The sequence below is a fragment of the Scleropages formosus genome, chromosome 5, assembly GCF_900964775.1.
Source record: "Scleropages formosus chromosome 5, fSclFor1.1, whole genome shotgun sequence".
NCBI lineage: Eukaryota > Metazoa > Chordata > Actinopteri > Osteoglossiformes > Osteoglossidae > Scleropages > Scleropages formosus.
The window spans coordinates 8,004,679-8,021,782 of record NC_041810.1 but is presented as its reverse complement, the minus strand read 5'-3'; the positions used below and the strand labels follow the sequence as shown (position 1 = coordinate 8,021,782).

The following is a 17,104-nucleotide window of genomic DNA, read 5'->3' as shown; positions in this document are numbered from 1 at the left end:
CTTTTGCTGAAATTCACAGAGATGTCTAACAGCCTGACAATTGCCGACACCCTTAGTGTTCATATATCCACTTGTGGAGTAGTCAGCATCACCAGGCAGTGTGGCAGCGGACAGTCGAGTGGAAATGGCAAGCGAACGGGCACAGCTCACATGAACTGTGCTCAGAAATGACTCTCTTCTTCAGCTTGGAGCTCCATTAAACAGGCCTGTCAATATGAGCTTGGAGTCCTTGCTTAACCTCAGCTGTACTCTAACACTGCTCACGCTTGAGCAAACACATCTGTCTCACTGTGCTCTTTATTAATAAGATGGCTGTGTGACGACCGCAGGGTCGTAACTCATCTAAGCCGATTTACATATGATTATCGGCTCGTGCTTTTAAAACCACTTATGTGTTGCACCAATTTTGATATTGATATTGAACCCCACTTGAAACACATGTTCCTGCCAAGTAAAGAACAATAAAGTGTATGAAACCGACACATTTCAAACTTCATATAAAATTTGGTTACTATTACGTCTTACAAAAAATTATGTGAAAAAAATTTCAAAAATGCGCATTAAATATTATTCGAATAATTGTTTCTGCAGACAAAGATACTCTTTAGCCCCCATTTTAATGTAATATCACATATAACATATTTCCTCCATTAAAGCAGAAAAGAACATTTCAAAATGCAATTTAGAAAACCTAAAAATACAGAGTGGAAAACAATTTGAGGTAAAAGCTTCCCATGAGAAGCTTTGATAAAACCTCACAGAGATTCGTATTTTGGATTATGATAAACTGATCATAAATTTGAGTCCTGGGGACAATTTCAGACAACAGACACCACTTTTGCCAAATTGTCCTCATAAATTCCATATATTTACCAGAACCTAAAAATAATTTCACTGCTTATCATACAGGAGTATGGTAACTGGTCCGTGGATGAAAATACATGCCCAAATAGAGCAGGCCCCCTTCTGCTGAGCAGTCAGAAATCTCTCTATAAAGCCAGCGGCTCCAGGGGACTCCAAGGACTGACTGGTATCCACCTCAGGTGAGTGGGTCATGCTGTGATGCTGCAACATTTCTTAAATTCCCATGGCAGGCGAACATATTTTTATTTTCATTTTTATTTTCACCCACAGAATTTTCCTACATTAGCAATGTCTTTTTGTTTTGTTTTCCTGTAAATGCTCAGTTCATCCTTCTTCAATTCCTCTATTAAGATATTAACTGCAGTATGAAGTTTGTGAAGGTGTTGAGTGCTAACTGTGGTTAATGAGGTAGACCTTGGATTTGAAGGTTACATTCAGATACTAGAAGGAATACTGTTATTACACCTTTGACCAGATAGTAGGCAAATAACTTGATGAAATACCTTATGCTAAACAAATAAATATAAAGAAGTGAATGTTTCACCAATTCAATGCCAGTGCAGAAATTTTGGCTGTGTTATTTAGATAAATAGAGAAAAAAAAAAAACTAACTCAATTTATCAACCGTGTTACAGATTCCATAAGAGCCCAGGTTCCAGCTTTCTTTCCAGGTGTGCAACAAGGTAAATAACAACAGCAACATTTGTAGGAATGATGCTAGCCAACAAAATCACAGAACATATCATTGATGCATCTTCGCTAAGCAAACTTTTGCTCAACCTCTCAAAAAAAAAGGTCACACGTGTTAAACACCTCCATAAATTATATAACACATTTGTGTTTTTTACACAATATAACTGTTTTGCAAAATAGTGCATATTTCAGTAAATATTTAGTCAGTACTTCATTAAGCTTGGTAAAATTCTCATTAGCTGAAGTTAGAGACCCTTAATGTACTGTACGTATTTGAAGGAAGTGAAAAAATCCAGTCTGAAGACAAAACAACATGACTGCTATTGTTTTCCAAAATAAGGCCATATAATGTCTTAAAGATATCGTTTTGAAGATGTTTGCTTTTGCCCTAGAGACACAGTTAACAAGTGGGTTTACTTAAAGGAAAGACAGTTACTGCATCCTACCAACCCAGAGTCATACAGCTACCATATTTGCCTAGTCATGCTCATAAAGGATGCTGTAGGGTTCTTGGGGTTTCAAGACCCTTCATATATGGTCCGACAGATATTTCTTTAGCACCGATTGATTGCGTGGGCACCGCCAGGTTAGTTTTTTTTTACACTTCCTCAGAACGAGGCGAAACACCTCCCACCACAGATGCAAGAACGCAGCTATTAAATGAGAATGAATCAGAATCAGAATGAGTTTTTACTGGCCAAGTGTGCTGATGCACACAATGAATTTGCTCTGGTTCTAGATTCTTCCAGGATTTACAAACAGCTCACACAGAAATACAGCATACATAAATATTTACAGAGTATACAAGCATAAGAGTATACAGCAAGTAGTAGTATTGATACAAAAAAATGTAAATAAATAACAAGTAATGTAATTTATGTAAGGGGGGTGCGGTGGCGCAGTGGGTTGGACCACGGTCTTGCTTTCCGGTGGGTCTGGGGTTCGAGTCCTGCTTGGGGTGCCTTGCGACGGACTGGCGTCCCGTCCTGGGTGTGTCCCCTCCCCCTCCGGCCTTACGCCCTGTGTTACCGGGTTGGCTCCAGTTCCCCGCGACCCCGTATGGGACACGCGGTTCTGAAATGTGTGTGTGTGTGGTTTATGTATATAAAATGAGGTTTAAAGATTCAACATATATCCACTTCTATTTTCTGAATCTTCAGTGAAGCGCCACCATGAGCACGGACGCAGAGATGGAGTGTTATGGCCCGGCGGCCGTTTTCCTCCGGAAGCCAGAGAGAGAGAGGATTGAGGCCCAGAACAAGCCCTTTGATGCCAAAACAGCCTATTTTGTGGCTGAACCCAAAGAGATGTACGTCAAAGGTACACTCGTGAGCAAAGAGGGTGGCAAAGCAACCGTTAAGACTGATGACGGGCAAGTAAGTAAACCAGAAAACACGCAATTCAGAGGACTTCTATGTAGCATGGTAAAGTGTTTGAAATCAAGGGTAAAACTTATTCCCTTGTAATTTCCTCTGCATGAGAAGCATTATGCAATTTAATGCTCACAAAAGAAGTAGTTCAACAAGAGAATCCATCTTCTAATAAATTAGACCTCCAAGATAAAGAAGGGAAGTATTTTAACTGTTGAAGGAAGTGATAACCTCTTTGTGATATTTCACAATGTTGCCTTTTCACAGACACTAACTGTTAAGGAGGATGACATCCACCCCAGGAACCCTCCAAAGTTTGACAAAATGGAGGACATGGCCATGATGACCCACCTCAATGAACCTTCTGTGCTGTTTAACCTCAAAGAGCGTTATGCAGCATGGATGATCTACGTGAGTTTTTCCATAAATTCAAAACAATCAATGTATATATTAAAGAGTAATACCGAAGAGAGTAATTGTCCATTTGTTCTTTTCCAGACCTACTCTGGGCTGTTCTGCGTCACTGTGAACCCCTACAAGTGGCTCCCAGTGTACGATCCTGTTGTTGTAGCTGGCTATAGAGGCAAGAAAAGAATTGAGGCCCCTCCACACATCTTCTCCATCTCTGATAATGCCTATCAGTTCATGCTCACAGGTAAGAAAAAAGTGAGAATAACACCTGTAAAATCTTTGACATTTTGAAATCCTGCCAAATTTTGTTTATGAATTCCCTAAACAGTATTATCCCTCTTTCAGATCGTGAAAACCAGTCAGTCCTGATTACGTAAGTATTTGCACCACTACTTGCTTTAACAACTGAGCAAAGTAACCTTTTTGTGATAAAAAAGGGCACATAAAGAGCATAAAAAATAAAATATTGAGTAAAATATCTTAGGGTCTGACTCTCCAGTTCACCTTGGTTTGAAGAAAGTCCATTTATGGAGTATCTACTCTGTTGTTTTGCATGCCCTAATTTCCATTTATTGTGTCTATTTATCCTCAGTGGAGAATCTGGTGCTGGAAAGACTGTCAACACCAAACGTGTCATCCAGTACTTTGCGACAGTTGCAGTTTCTGGACAAAAGAAAGCAGAGCCTGTGCCTGGCAAAATGCAGGTCAGAGACAGTTACAGTACACACACACACGCACACATTTTCAGAACCGCTCGTCCCATACGGGGTCGCGGGGAACCGGAGCCTAACCCGGCAACTCAGGGCGTAAGGCCAGAGGGGGAGGGGACACACCCAGGATGGGACGCCAGTCCGCCGCATCGACATTTAAATTTATTCATTTAGCAGATGCTTTTCTCCAAAGTGACATACATCTCATAGAAAATACAACGTATGTATTATATTAGCAGGAAAAGAAACTTAGATGCAAACGCATGATACTTAGGTGCAGTTAGTTTCTTTCTACATATGAACCAATGTTCATCACGCGAGTAGCTACGTAAAACGTTATCAGAATATCCATGATACCTTATCACCTTCCGAGAATTTTTTTGGAAGATACTGTACATATAAACATTTGCATTACATGACAGGAGTAGCTGTGTAAAGGCTTATCCGGGTATGATCTTAAAGTTATAGTGCATGAACATTTCACCTTACATGAACTTAAGTGATTATGGTTGAAGAGGGTCTGCAAAGGGTGAATTTCAAGACCATTTTTAAATGTGGACAGAGAATCAGCAGTTCTGAGTGAGAAGGGGAGGTCATTCCACCACAATGGAGCCAGAACTGAGAACCTTTGTGCTTTACCTTTTCTGCATGGGACCACCAATTCAGATAGTTGATTACAAGTCAAGTTTTAGACAGAGTTTTAGACAGAAAAGAGAGGAGGGAGACTGGCATGAAGTTTTGGACTGAGTTAGAATCCAGAGAGTTTCTTTGCCAGAGGTGAAATGAGGGCAGTTTTGAAGGCAGATGGGAAGGAGCAAGAGGAGAATGAGGAGTTGATGATCTTGGAGACAAAGGCGGAGAGTTGCAGGGAAATGGTCTGTAGGGGTGTCGATGAGACTGGATCCAGCAAGCAGGTGGTGGCTGTATGTGATATCAGGAGGTCAGAGATTTCTGTTTCTGACAGTGGCTTGAATTCAGAGAGTATGACTTCATAGGGAAGTCCAGCGCAAACAGGGTAGGATGATGCTGAGAATTTGTCCCTGATTGCATTGATTTTGTCTCTGAAAAACAAAGCAAAGCAAAGGAGAAGGGGGAGGCAGAGGGCACAGTAGGAATGAGAAGGTGGCTAAGAGTCTGTGTGGTTTTTTTTTTAGTTGCAGACTGTAGACAGACTGGAGACAGCAGATTGAAAAGTAGCTAAGAGTTGTTTGTAGACATCCAGGTTCATGTGAGTCTTGGATTTTCACCATCGTGTCTCTGCAGCCCAGAGTATGGTCCTGTTAGCACATAATGTATCAGTCAGCTATGGGGTGGCACTGGGGTGTGCTGGTCTGGAAGTTAGTGGACAGAGAGAGTTAAGAGAGGAAGATAGAGCAGAGAGGAAAATGTTAGTGGCACCATCTGTCGATAGAGCTGAGAACTGTGCAGCAGAAGGGAGAGCAGACAGTGTGGCAGAGGAAGGCAGGAAAGCGAGAGAGATTTTAAGTTATGGCAGAAGATGACAATGGGTGTAGAAGAAGGAGCAGGATTAGTGGTGAGGCAGGGTTGGAAGAAGATATAGAAATGATCAGAGACATGCAGTGGAGTAGCAGAGAGCACAGGACAGCCACAGCTACAAGAGAAGACAAGGTTAAGGGAATTGCCAGCTTTGTGAGTGGCAGGGGACTAGGATGGTGAGATGTCAAAGGAGAATCAATGGAGCACTGTCCTGTGGACTCAAGAAGAGCTCAACAAGATTTTGAGGTCATCCAGGAAGCAGCCGAGAGGGCCAGGGGGTGATAAACCACAAAAAGAGTGATTGGGGCACTGATAGAGACGACATGCGATTCAAAGGAGGACAGGTCAAGCAGGTGGAGAGGGAGAACAGAATATTCCCACTAGGGAGAAATGAGGAGGCCTGTGCCTCCACCTCTACCTGAAGGACAAGGGGTGTGGGAAAAAGAGTAGTTAGTGGAGAGGGCTGCAGGTGTGACTGTGCTGTCTGAGGTGATCCAGGTTTCAGTTAGGGCCAGGAGGTAAAGTGAGAGATGGGAGGTATATGAAGTCAGCCTTCCCCACAACCGACTGGAAGTTCCAGAGTCTCATGGAGAAGTTGAAACAGGATGGATGGTTTGACGGACGAGGAAAAACCAGGATACTCTGGCAGCGGGAGCATATGAGTCTCTGATGATGGTGGTAGTGTCGCACAATGTGGTTGCCATAGACAACTTTGATGTTTGACATGTTTGACGCATGATCCCATGCGCAACACGATGGTGCTGGCAGAATTCATTATGACTATAAACAGTTGTCGCATGACAAAATTATGAATACTGCATTATCTTCTCTCAGGGTTCTCTGGAAGATCAAATCGTTGCGGCGAACCCACTGCTGGAGGCATATGGTAACGCCAAGACTGTGAGGAATGACAACTCCTCTCGCTTCGTAAGTTGAGAAACATTAAAACTACTTGCTGCGTCAATATACAGAGTACTTTACAATATAAAACAGTATTACTCTATAACACCCTCTACTTTCAATTAACGTCTAGGGTAAATTCATCAGAATCCATTTCGGAACCACAGGAAAACTGGCTTCCGCTGATATTGAAACTTGTGAGTCTTTTTATCCCATATTTTCTTTGCCAGTCATTTATCCGGAGACACCAACAAAATAAATGTAAAACAAAAATTGATTCCTACCAACAGATCTGCTGGAAAAGTCAAGAGTAACTTTCCAGCTGTCAGCTGAGAGAAGCTACCACATCTTCTATCAGCTTATGACTGGCCACAAACCAGAGCTGCTCGGTAGGTACTCCATGTGAAATGGAAATCACTTCTTATGTGTCTCCAACGTAGACCCTTTAATGTTTCAACGTTCCTTTTGAAAATCTCTGCAGAGGCACTTCTCATCACCACCAACCCCTACGACTACCCCATGATCAGCCAAGGCGAGATCACTGTGAAAAGTATCAATGATGTGGAAGAGTTCATTGCCACAGATGTAAGTAGACCTACAACTGAAGGGCTTTCTATACTGTCTTTTATCAATGCACAGCTTGTAAAGTGATGTGTTTTGAATCACCTAGACTGCCATTGACATCTTGGGCTTTAATGCTGAGGAGAAGATAGGCATTTACAAACTGACTGGTGCAGTGATGCATCATGGGAACATGAAGTTCAAGCAGAAGCAGCGAGAGGAGCAGGCTGAGCCTGATGGCACTGAGGGTAAATAACAAAATAACCCAGACCAAACAGAAATCCACCTAGAATTTAAGAGCAAAAGCAAACACATGTTCTTTGTAATTCAGTGGCAGATAAAATCGCCTACCTCATGGGCCTGAACTCAGCTGACATGCTGAAAGCTCTCTGCTACCCCAGAGTGAAGGTCGGAAATGAGTTTGTCACCAAGGGGCAGACTGTACCTCAGGTAGAGAATATCCTGTATATTCACCATGATCTATGTAGCTGTGCACACACTGATATGTTCAATATAATGTAAAACAAACAACAAATATTCAGACTTGAAAGACTATAGAAAAACCTTCTGTTCCATTTTGCACAATCAGGTCAACAATGCAACTATGGCTCTCTGCAAATCTGTCTATGAGAAAATGTTCTTGTGGATGGTGTTTCGCATCAATGAGATGTTGGACACAAAGCAGCCGAGACAGTTCTTCATTGGTGTCCTGGACATTGCTGGATTTGAGATCTTTGATGTGAGTGGATTTCACTGGTAGCTTCAAAATAGTTAATTAATGTTCATTTTAAGCAAGGCATATCTAATCAGTAAACTTTACCTTGTCTTAAAATTAGTTCAACACCTTGGAGCAGCTGTGCATCAACTTCACCAACGAGAAACTGCAACAGTTCTTCAACCACCACATGTTTGTTCTGGAACAAGAGGAGTACAAGAAAGAGGGGATTGAGTGGGAGTTCATTGACTTTGGTATGGACTTGGCTGCCTGCATTGAGCTTATTGAGAAGGTACGTGACATGGCATTCAACAGCTATGGAAGAAATCCCATGTTGTCACTCCTCGTAAAGCTTTACGCAAACTTTTATCTGTTTGACAGCCAATGGGCATCTTCTCCATCCTTGAAGAGGAGTGCATGTTCCCTAAGGCTACAGACATTACCTTCAAGAACAAGCTGTACGACCAACATCTTGGCAAAGCTGCTTGCTTCCAGAAACCCAAACCTGTCAAAGGCAAACCAGAGGCCCACTTCTCCCTGGTGCACTATGCCGGCACAGTGGACTACAACATCATCGGCTGGCTGGACAAGAACAAGGACCCCCTGAACGACTCTGTAGTGCAGCTCTACCAGAAGGCTGCACTCAAACTTCTGGCTCATTTGTACGCGGCTCATGCTGGAGCAGAAGGTACAACTTGTATTTGCTTGTTGTTGATATAATCTGTTTTGTCCAGTTGTAGCTAAATAATACAAAACACATTTAAACCAACTTACAAAGCTTGCAGCCTCTATAAGTAAACAACAACACTTCTTCCTCTGCTTAGAATTCACAAATTTTTGTCCACACTATCTTACCCTGAGGGGTGTGGTGGTGCAGCAGGTTTAGCCTGTGCCTGTTCTCTGATGGGTCTGGGGTTCAAGCCCCGTATGGGGTACCTTGTGACAGACTGGTGTCACGTCCTGGCTGTGTCGCCTCCCCTTCCAGCCCTGCGCCAGGCTCTGGCTCGCTGCAGACAGTCTGTCTGTCTGTCTGTCTCTGTGTGTGTGTGTGTGTGTGTGTGTGTGTGTGTGTGTGTGTGTGTGTGTGTGTGTGTGTGTGTGTGTGTAATTACCCTGACCACATCGAACATTAGCAAATGCAAATAATTATGTAATTCTAACAAAAAATATATTTGTATGAAGAGGCTGGCGGCAAGAAGGGCAAGAAGAAGGGTGGTTCCTTCCAGACTGTGTCTGCTCTCTTCAGGGTAAACTTACATTAATGAGCTTAATTTTTTCAATATTTAATATCTTCGTAACTCCTAATCAGTTGTGTACACAGGTCATAATTACACAAAAACACATCTTACATCCTACAGGAGAACTTGGGCAAGCTCATGACCAACTTAAGAAGCACCCACCCTCACTTCGTACGTTGCTTAATTCCTAATGAGACAAAGACACCAGGTAGGTCCAGCGCTCCTTACCGTAACTGTCTATATAGTTAAACACTAAATTGATTCTACTTCTTTTCCATGTAAACCATTAACAACATCTCCTAGGTCTCATGGAGAACTACCTGGTCATCCACCAGCTCAGGTGTAACGGTGTGCTGGAGGGTATCAGGATCTGCAGAAAGGGATTCCCCAGCAGAATCCTCTACGGTGACTTCAAACAAAGGTGAGGTCTATAGGAGACCAAAACTTACTGAATGTAACTGCTGGCTAAGAATCTGCTAAAAAATTCTACAGGAACTGCTTTTCAATTAGGAATACTGAACACAAATTTATCCAAAATCATAAATAGAAATTCTTCTCTTTATCAACCCTCCTACAGATACAAAGTACTGAATGCCAGTGTCATCCCTGAGGGACAGTTCATCGACAACAAGAAGGCTTCAGAGAAACTCTTGGGGTCAATTGATGTGGACCACACTCAGTACAAGTTTGGACACACCAAGGTGAGCCAGTGATGATATTTCCTTGCCATGTAGATATTGACAGTTTCACTCGCGTTGTTTCACACACGTTTTGCTCAGTGAGAGAGTTTACTGAGTGATACTTAACTTATCTGATGGTAGGTGTTCTTCAAAGCTGGTCTGCTGGGCCAGCTGGAGGAGATGAGAGATGAGAAGTTGGCAACATTGGTCACTATGACTCAGGCATTGTGCCGAGGTTACGTCATGAGGAGGGAGTTTGTGAAGATGATGGAAAGGAGGTATGACCTGCACACAGAAAATTATAAAAATTTAATTTCTGAAGTTTAGCACCTGTTCACAGGCAAAAAAAAAAAAGAAAAAAAACTGAACTTGAATCCACTTGCATCCCTAGTAAAGTGTCACTTGCAAAACTTTACTGAATTGGAAAAACCTCAGATCTATTTTTTCCCCAATTTGATAAGCCATGAAAGGTATATACAGTAGAAAATGTAAACATTTTGTATCTTTATTTTAAATATAGGGAGTCCATTTATTCTATCCAATACAACATCCGCTCATTCATGAATGTGAAACACTGGCCATGGATGAAGCTGTACTTCAAGATCAAGCCTCTTCTGAAGAGTGCAGAAGCTGAGAAGGAAATGGCCAACATGAAGGAGGAGTTTGAAAAGACCAAGGAGGAACTAGCTAAAGCTCTGGCTAAGAAGAAGGAGCTTGAGGAGAAAATGGTTTCTCTGCTGCAAGAGAAGAATGACCTGCAGCTTCAAGTGCAAGCGGTAGGACAGCATTCGGATGCAGTCAGCAGTGTTGGCCATAGATTCTCCGCTGATAATGTCACGAGATTAAAAAACGTATTTACACTTAGAAACACTCATTGTTGCCCAATCAATACAATAAACCTTTCAACTTCATTTTCTATTCAGGAAGTGGAAAATCTCTCAGATGCGGAGGAAAGATGTGAAGGCCTGATCAAAAGTAAGATCCAGCTTGAGGCAAAACTCAAAGAGACCACTGAAAGGCTGGAGGACGAGGAGGAAATCAATGCTGAGCTGACAGCCAAGAAGAGGAAACTAGAGGATGAATGTTCTGAGCTGAAGAAGGACATTGATGACTTAGAGTTGACTTTGGCCAAAGTGGAGAAGGAAAAACACGCCACAGAAAATAAGGTTAACATATAATCAATAATCCATAACTACATTTTTACAATTCAGAGTTATTCTAAACAAACACAAAATACTCTATTACAGGTTAAAAACCTGACAGAGGAGATGACTGCCCAGGATGAGGCCATAGCCAAGTTAACCAAGGAGAAGAAAGCCCTCCAAGAGGCACACCAGCAGACCCTAGATGATCTTCAAGCAGAAGAAGACAAAGTCAATACTCTGACCAAAGCCAAGACCAAACTTGAGCAACAAGTGGATGATGTAAGTACCAAACATATACAAAAAACTGTTATTAATTATACATATGCAGTGAGAAGGTATAGAAGCATTCAGCTCTGTTTTTGTAACAGCTGGAGGGTTCTCTGGAACAAGAGAAGAAGCTACGCATGGACCTTGAGAGAGCCAAGAGGAAGCTCGAGGGAGACCTGAAACTGGCCCAGGAATCCATAATGGATCTGGAGAATGACAAACAGCAGTCAGAGGAGAAGATCAAGAAGTAAGGAAATTTTTAAAGGTTAAAAACGTTTAAAATATCAAAACATTCCTGAACAAAAACCCTCGTAAATCCGCCTGATTTATATCTATAGGAAGGACTTTGAGACAAGCCAGCTTCTTAGCAAAATTGAGGATGAACAATCACTTGGTGCTCAACTACAGAAGAAGATTAAAGAACTCCAGGTATATTCTTCATGTCCTGAAATACAATTTGTGACAATAAAAAATTTTGCATGCTAACCTGTCAAAATCGTGCACTTCCAGGCTCGTATCGAAGAGCTGGAGGAGGAAATTGAAGCTGAACGTGCTGCTAGGGCCAAGGTGGAGAAACAGAGGGCTGATCTCTCCAGGGAGCTTGAAGAGATCAGTGAGAGACTTGAAGAGGCTGGTGGGGCAACTGCTGCTCAGATTGAGATGAACAAGAAACGAGAAGCTGAGTTCCAGAAGCTTCGCCGTGATCTTGAGGAGGCCACCCTACAGCACGAGGCCACTGCTGCCGCTCTTCGCAAGAAGCAGGCCGATAGCGTGGCAGAGCTGGGAGAACAAATCGACAACCTTCAGCGTGTCAAGCAGAAACTGGAGAAGGAGAAGAGTGAATACAAAATGGAAATCGACGATCTATCCAGCAACATGGAGGCTGTTGCCAAATCAAAGGTATGTGGAGTACATGTGTCATTCCAATTTCCATAAGTTGATTACATGCGAGACTTCTATATTAAGTATTTTACACATTTTAACAGGCTAATTTGGAGAAAATGTGCCGGACCCTTGAAGATCAGATGAGTGAACTCAAGAGCAAGAATGACGAAAATGTTCGTCAGCTGAATGACATTAGTGCACAAAAAGCCAGACTTCAGACAGAGAACGGTAAGTAGAACTGAAAAGCACTTCATAAACAAAAAGCACCGTTAAAATAAAAAGAATGTAACACTCTTTAATCTGTTTAGGTGAATTCAGTCGCCAACTGGAAGAGAAGGAAGCTCTAGTTTCTCAGCTGACGAGAGGCAAACAGGCCTACACTCAGCAGATCGAAGAGCTCAAGAGGCACATTGAAGAGGAAGTAAAGGTGACGGAACGGAATATTGTTGAATGTTCTCTTCCACGGACATGCTGGATGCTTTGAAAAACAATATGAAAAGACGATGAAAGAAAAGCTACTCACTCATATTTATTCACCCTTAATGACTTTTAGGCCAAGAATGCCCTGGCCCACGCTCTGCAGTCAGCCCGCCATGACTGTGACCTGCTCCGTGAGCAGTATGAGGAAGAGCAGGAGGCCAAGGCTGAACTGCAACGTGGAATGTCCAAGGCCAACAGCGAAGTGGCTCAGTGGAGAACCAAATATGAAACCGATGCCATCCAGCGCACCGAGGAGCTTGAGGAGGCCAAGTAAATGCACTAGTTTTATAGCTACACTTTACAATCGGTGAGAGTGACACAAATAACATGAACACATCACTTTCTCTCAAGGAAAAAGCTTGCCCAGCGTCTGCAAGATGCAGAGGAATCTATTGAAGCTGTGAACTCCAAGTGTGCCTCTCTGGAGAAGACCAAGCAGAGGCTGCAGGGTGAAGTGGAGGATCTCATGATTGACGTGGAAAGAGCAAATGCCTTGGCTGCTAACCTGGACAAGAAGCAGAGAAACTTTGACAAGGTAAATTAAATCCTATTCTAGGACTACTTTGTCATTTTTGAATTCCGACAGTAGCGCCATTTGTCTTTGCTTTTACAGTTATTTCAAGCACTCTTCATTTCTCATTCCTTCTACTGCTAATGTTTCTATAGGTTCTGGCTGAATGGAAACAGAAGTACGAGGAAAGCCAGGCAGAGCTGGAAGGAGCTCAGAAAGAGGCTCGTTCTCTCAGCACTGAGCTCTTCAAGATGAAGAACTCCTACGAAGAAACCTTGGACCATCTGGAGACCATGAAGAGAGAGAACAAAAACTTGCAGCGTACTTACATCTTATTACTACATATTAATGAAGAGTGTCAATTATTTTATGTGCAACTGACTGATGTTTAAAATCAATCCAGTTCTTTTACTGAACAATTGGAATTAATCCATTTATTGCCCCAAATTGACCTCTTGAGCAAGTTTCAATATTCTTGTTTTCCCTGCAGAGGAGATCTCAGACCTGACTGAACAGATTGGTGAAACTGGAAAGACCATTCATGAGCTGGAGAAGGCTAAAAAGACAGTGGAGACTGAGAAGTCTGAAATACAAACTGCCCTTGAAGAAGCTGAGGTAAGCCTTCAAATATAAGAAATTTAATACTGGGGTAGTTCATCTTACAAAGACTCAAAGTATGTTTTGTTGCATTTCTTCATATTTTCTTTTCTGTCATTATTCTTTGTATTTATCTATTCTAGCGCATAATACTGGGGTAACTTATGTTACAAATGCTTTAAGTATGTTTTATTCTTCTTGTTTTCAGTGTTAAACATATACGTATGAATTACAAGCATACATTTACTGATGAATATGGGGGGCGTGGTGGCGCAGTGGGTTGGACCGGGTCCTGCTCTCCGGTGGGTCTGAGGTTTGAGTCCCGCTTGGGATGCCTTGCGACGGACTGGCGTCCCGTCCTGGGTGTGTCCCCTCCCCCTCCAGCCTTACGCCCTGCGTTGCCGGGTTGGGCTCCGGCTCCCCGCGACCCCGTGTGGGACAAGCAGTTCAGACAGACAATGCATTTACTGATAAATATACATATACTGTATGTGATATATAAATCATACGTATATATGATGCATATTCTTTTTGAGGAAAGCGTCTGCTAAATTAATAAATGTATGAATTAAAGCTAACCTATTTATATTCTGAGGTATGTTGCATTTCAGATACTCAGAATATGTCTTGTTCTTCTAACAACCCTCTTTTTTAACAGAAAATCCATTAGTTTTGTTTTGATTCCTATATTTTTCTAAATATCTCTTATTCATTCACCTGTTTAGGGCACACTGGAGCATGAGGAAGCCAAGATCCTTAGAATCCAGTTGGAGCTCAACCAGGTCAAGGGAGAAATTGACAGGAAGCTCGCTGAGAAGGATGAGGAGATAGAGCAGATCAAGAGGAACAGTCAGAGAATCATTGACTCCATGCAGAGCAGTCTCGACGCTGAAGTCAGAAGCAGGAACGATGCTCTGAGAGTCAAGAAGAAGATGGAGGGAGATCTCAATGAGATGGAGATCCAGCTCAGTCACGCCAACCGCCAGGCTGTTGAGGCCCAGAAACAACTGAGGAACGTCCAGGGACAGCTCAAGGTATGTCTGTAATTGTACCTCTGTGAGATCCAATGAAAACACAGTATGTTTTATAAGAAGCCATTCCTTAAAAATGTCTTTTCGGTCCCCAAGGATGCCCAGCTGCACCTTGATGAAGCCATCAGAGGACAGGAGGACATGAAGGAGCAGGTTGCTATGGTGGAACGACGGAACACCCTGATGCAGGCTGAGATTGAGGAGCTGAGAGTTGCTCTGGAGCAGACGGAGAGAGCCCGCAAAGTGGCCGAGCAGGAGCTGGTTGATGCCAGTGAGCGTGTCAGTTTACTGCACTCCCAGGTAACTATGTCAGTTTCTCTGTAATGAGTCAACATTCCATTCAAGCTTTTATTTCAACGCCATCAGAAGCAATAAAAATCAACATAACTCTTTTTCTTCCAGAATACAAGTCTCATTAATACCAAGAAAAAGCTTGAAGCTGACCTTGTTCAGATCCAAGGGGAGGTTGAAGACACCATTCAGGAAGCGAGAAATGCTGAAGAGAAGGCCAAGAAAGCCATCACTGATGTGAGTAATATTTCTTTCAGTACTTTATCAGAAAGCGAGTGTCATATTGATCACAGGGATTCTGCTGACGGATCCAAACGCCGGTGCATGTTCTTGTAGTGGGGCAGGCAACAGAATAGTCAGGGACAGGCAGGAGTCGATCGATCGTCGTACATTGTTCCGAGGAGCAGACAAAACCAGAGCCGAGGTTGCGGAGCTGAGAGTCGAGGAACCGGGAAACCAAACTGAGGGAATGGGACGGGTAAGGAGCCGGGAACAAGAAGGGAAACAGGGAAAGAGGCTTTCTTGCGAGTGTCGTGAGTTCTGTCTTGTCTAGATGAGGTTCCGCAGTGTGGAGTGCCCGGGCAGCCTCTTTATACCCTGTATCCCTGAGTAGTCACAGCTGCGATCGTTGAGCACGCGGTCGGGGTCGTGACAGCGAGAACAAAACGTAAAGAAACGTAACAACACATTCTACTCTATAATGTTTTATGCATTAAAAAATAAACATTTCAGGCTGCTATGATGGCAGAGGAGCTGAAGAAGGAACAGGACACCAGCGCTCACCTGGAGAGGATGAAGAAGAACCTGGAGGTCACAGTCAAGGACCTTCAGCATCGTCTGGATGAGGCTGAGAGTTTGGCCATGAAGGGTGGAAAGAAACAGCTCCAGAAACTGGAAGCAAGGGTAACAGATGCTGCTTGATCCACAGTTCCTGCCCAGTTTGCCAGTATAATATTATGAATTCCAAAAGCAGACACTGATTCTTGTGGACTGTTTGATAGGACGTCTGAAGTGTAATTGAAGCTAAATCATTTTTCACTGCACTTTCTAGCACTTCACTTTTCTAATTTACCAGTATAATGCTACGAATCTGAAAAATACAGAAGGGTTCTTACGTATTAGGTGCGTGAGCTGGAAAGTGAGGTTGAAGGTGAACAGAGACGTGGAGCCGATGCCATCAAAGGAGTCCGTAAATACGAAAGGAGGGTCAAGGAGCTCACCTACCAGGTAAGATTTACCGCTGCTTATTAAAACACGGTACGGTGAAGAACGGCTAAGCACCGTAACCTCAATTCAACCATCTTTACTGCCTGCAGACTGAGGAGGACAAGAAGAACATAACCAGACTGCAGGATCTTGTTGACAAGCTGCAGCTGAAAGTGAAGTCCTACAAGAGGCAGGCTGAGGAAGCTGTAAGTCTGATTTCCTGTGTAAGATGTTGTGTTTCTGACAAACAATGTATAACTGAGGTCTTAGACATTGAAATAAACCGAAAGTAAACTTGTTTCATTTGAGGAATCACAGTTGAACGTGTCCACTGACGAGCTGTTTGACTCCTTCACAGGAGGAGCAGGCCAACACCCACCTGTCCAGGTACAGGAAAGTACAGCACGAGCTGGAGGAAGCTCAGGAACGTGCCGACATCGCCGAGTCTCAGGTCAACAAGCTGAGAGCCAAGAGCCGTGATGCTGGCAAGGTAATTTCATAGTTCAGCTCTTAATACTTCTCTGCGACTGTGTTTCTAACTGTTCTGGTGATTAAGATGCTTTCTAACTAATCTTTTCTATTCATTTAAGGCCAAAGAAGCAGAATGAAGGTCAAGACCCTGATGAAACAGAGTAACAAGCGATCGTACAATATGAATTTCTTGTGAAATGTACTTCTGGAAATCATCAGTCAATAAAGTCAGCGTTTCATTATCATTTGTTTTGTTTGTATAATTTGCAAAAAAATTCTGAAGTTATAATTTTATAGACAGCCAAAAGCTGAAAATATTATAATTAGTGTTTTCTCACAGTGTACCAAACAATCATAATCGTTAAAACATGTTTACCTTGCTATCATGTGGGGACTACAAACACTGTGACTTGAACATAATACATGACTCTTATCATGGTCCCAGGTCTTCCATCCTCATAAGCCAACCTTGACTTTCATCTTCTGGCTACTCACCAAAGTACTGCAATACAAATAAGACCTATTAAAATATTGCAATGCAATAAAAAAAAAAAAAAAAATTATAGGTGTCCCTTACATAA

The 17,104-nt window shown here is 42.6% G+C and overlaps 1 protein-coding gene across 1 annotated transcript; it reads left to right on the top strand.

The window, feature by feature from the left end:
* The first annotated feature begins 995 nt into the window (after positions 1-995).
* Positions 996-16,768, top strand: LOC114909097 (myosin heavy chain, fast skeletal muscle-like). The gene is made up of 41 exons (XM_029252091.1): positions 996-1,043; positions 1,500-1,547; positions 2,718-2,933; positions 3,195-3,338; positions 3,426-3,582; positions 3,684-3,711; positions 3,931-4,042; positions 6,380-6,472; positions 6,579-6,642; positions 6,736-6,834; positions 6,927-7,030; positions 7,116-7,254; positions 7,338-7,456; positions 7,596-7,745; positions 7,843-8,013; positions 8,103-8,409; positions 8,904-8,968; positions 9,080-9,167; positions 9,263-9,380; positions 9,537-9,660; positions 9,781-9,917; positions 10,160-10,415; positions 10,563-10,805; positions 10,887-11,063; positions 11,153-11,298; positions 11,390-11,480; positions 11,562-11,951; positions 12,038-12,164; positions 12,245-12,363; positions 12,490-12,686; positions 12,768-12,951; positions 13,083-13,248; positions 13,418-13,542; positions 14,250-14,558; positions 14,652-14,855; positions 14,958-15,083; positions 15,579-15,749; positions 15,969-16,073; positions 16,163-16,258; positions 16,411-16,542; positions 16,643-16,768. The coding sequence occupies exons 3-41, from the start codon at positions 2,730-2,732 to the stop codon at positions 16,658-16,660; spliced, it is 5,805 nt and encodes a 1,934-aa protein (XP_029107924.1). The 5' UTR covers positions 996-1,043; positions 1,500-1,547; positions 2,718-2,729; the 3' UTR covers positions 16,661-16,768.
* Positions 16,769-17,104: the final 336 nt, after the last annotated feature.

Excerpts from the sequence above, each read along its gene's own strand:
- LOC114909097 (XM_029252091.1), top strand. The coding sequence starts at position 2,730 with ATGAGCACGGACGCAGAGATGGAGTGTTATGGCCCGGCGGCCGTTTTC. Across the intron at positions 8,014-8,102 it reads GCATTGAGCTTATTGAGAAG|CCAATGGGCATCTTCTCCAT; the intron begins GTACGTGACATG and ends TCTGTTTGACAG. Across the intron at positions 9,661-9,780 it reads ACAAGTTTGGACACACCAAG|GTGTTCTTCAAAGCTGGTCT; the intron begins GTGAGCCAGTGA and ends ATCTGATGGTAG.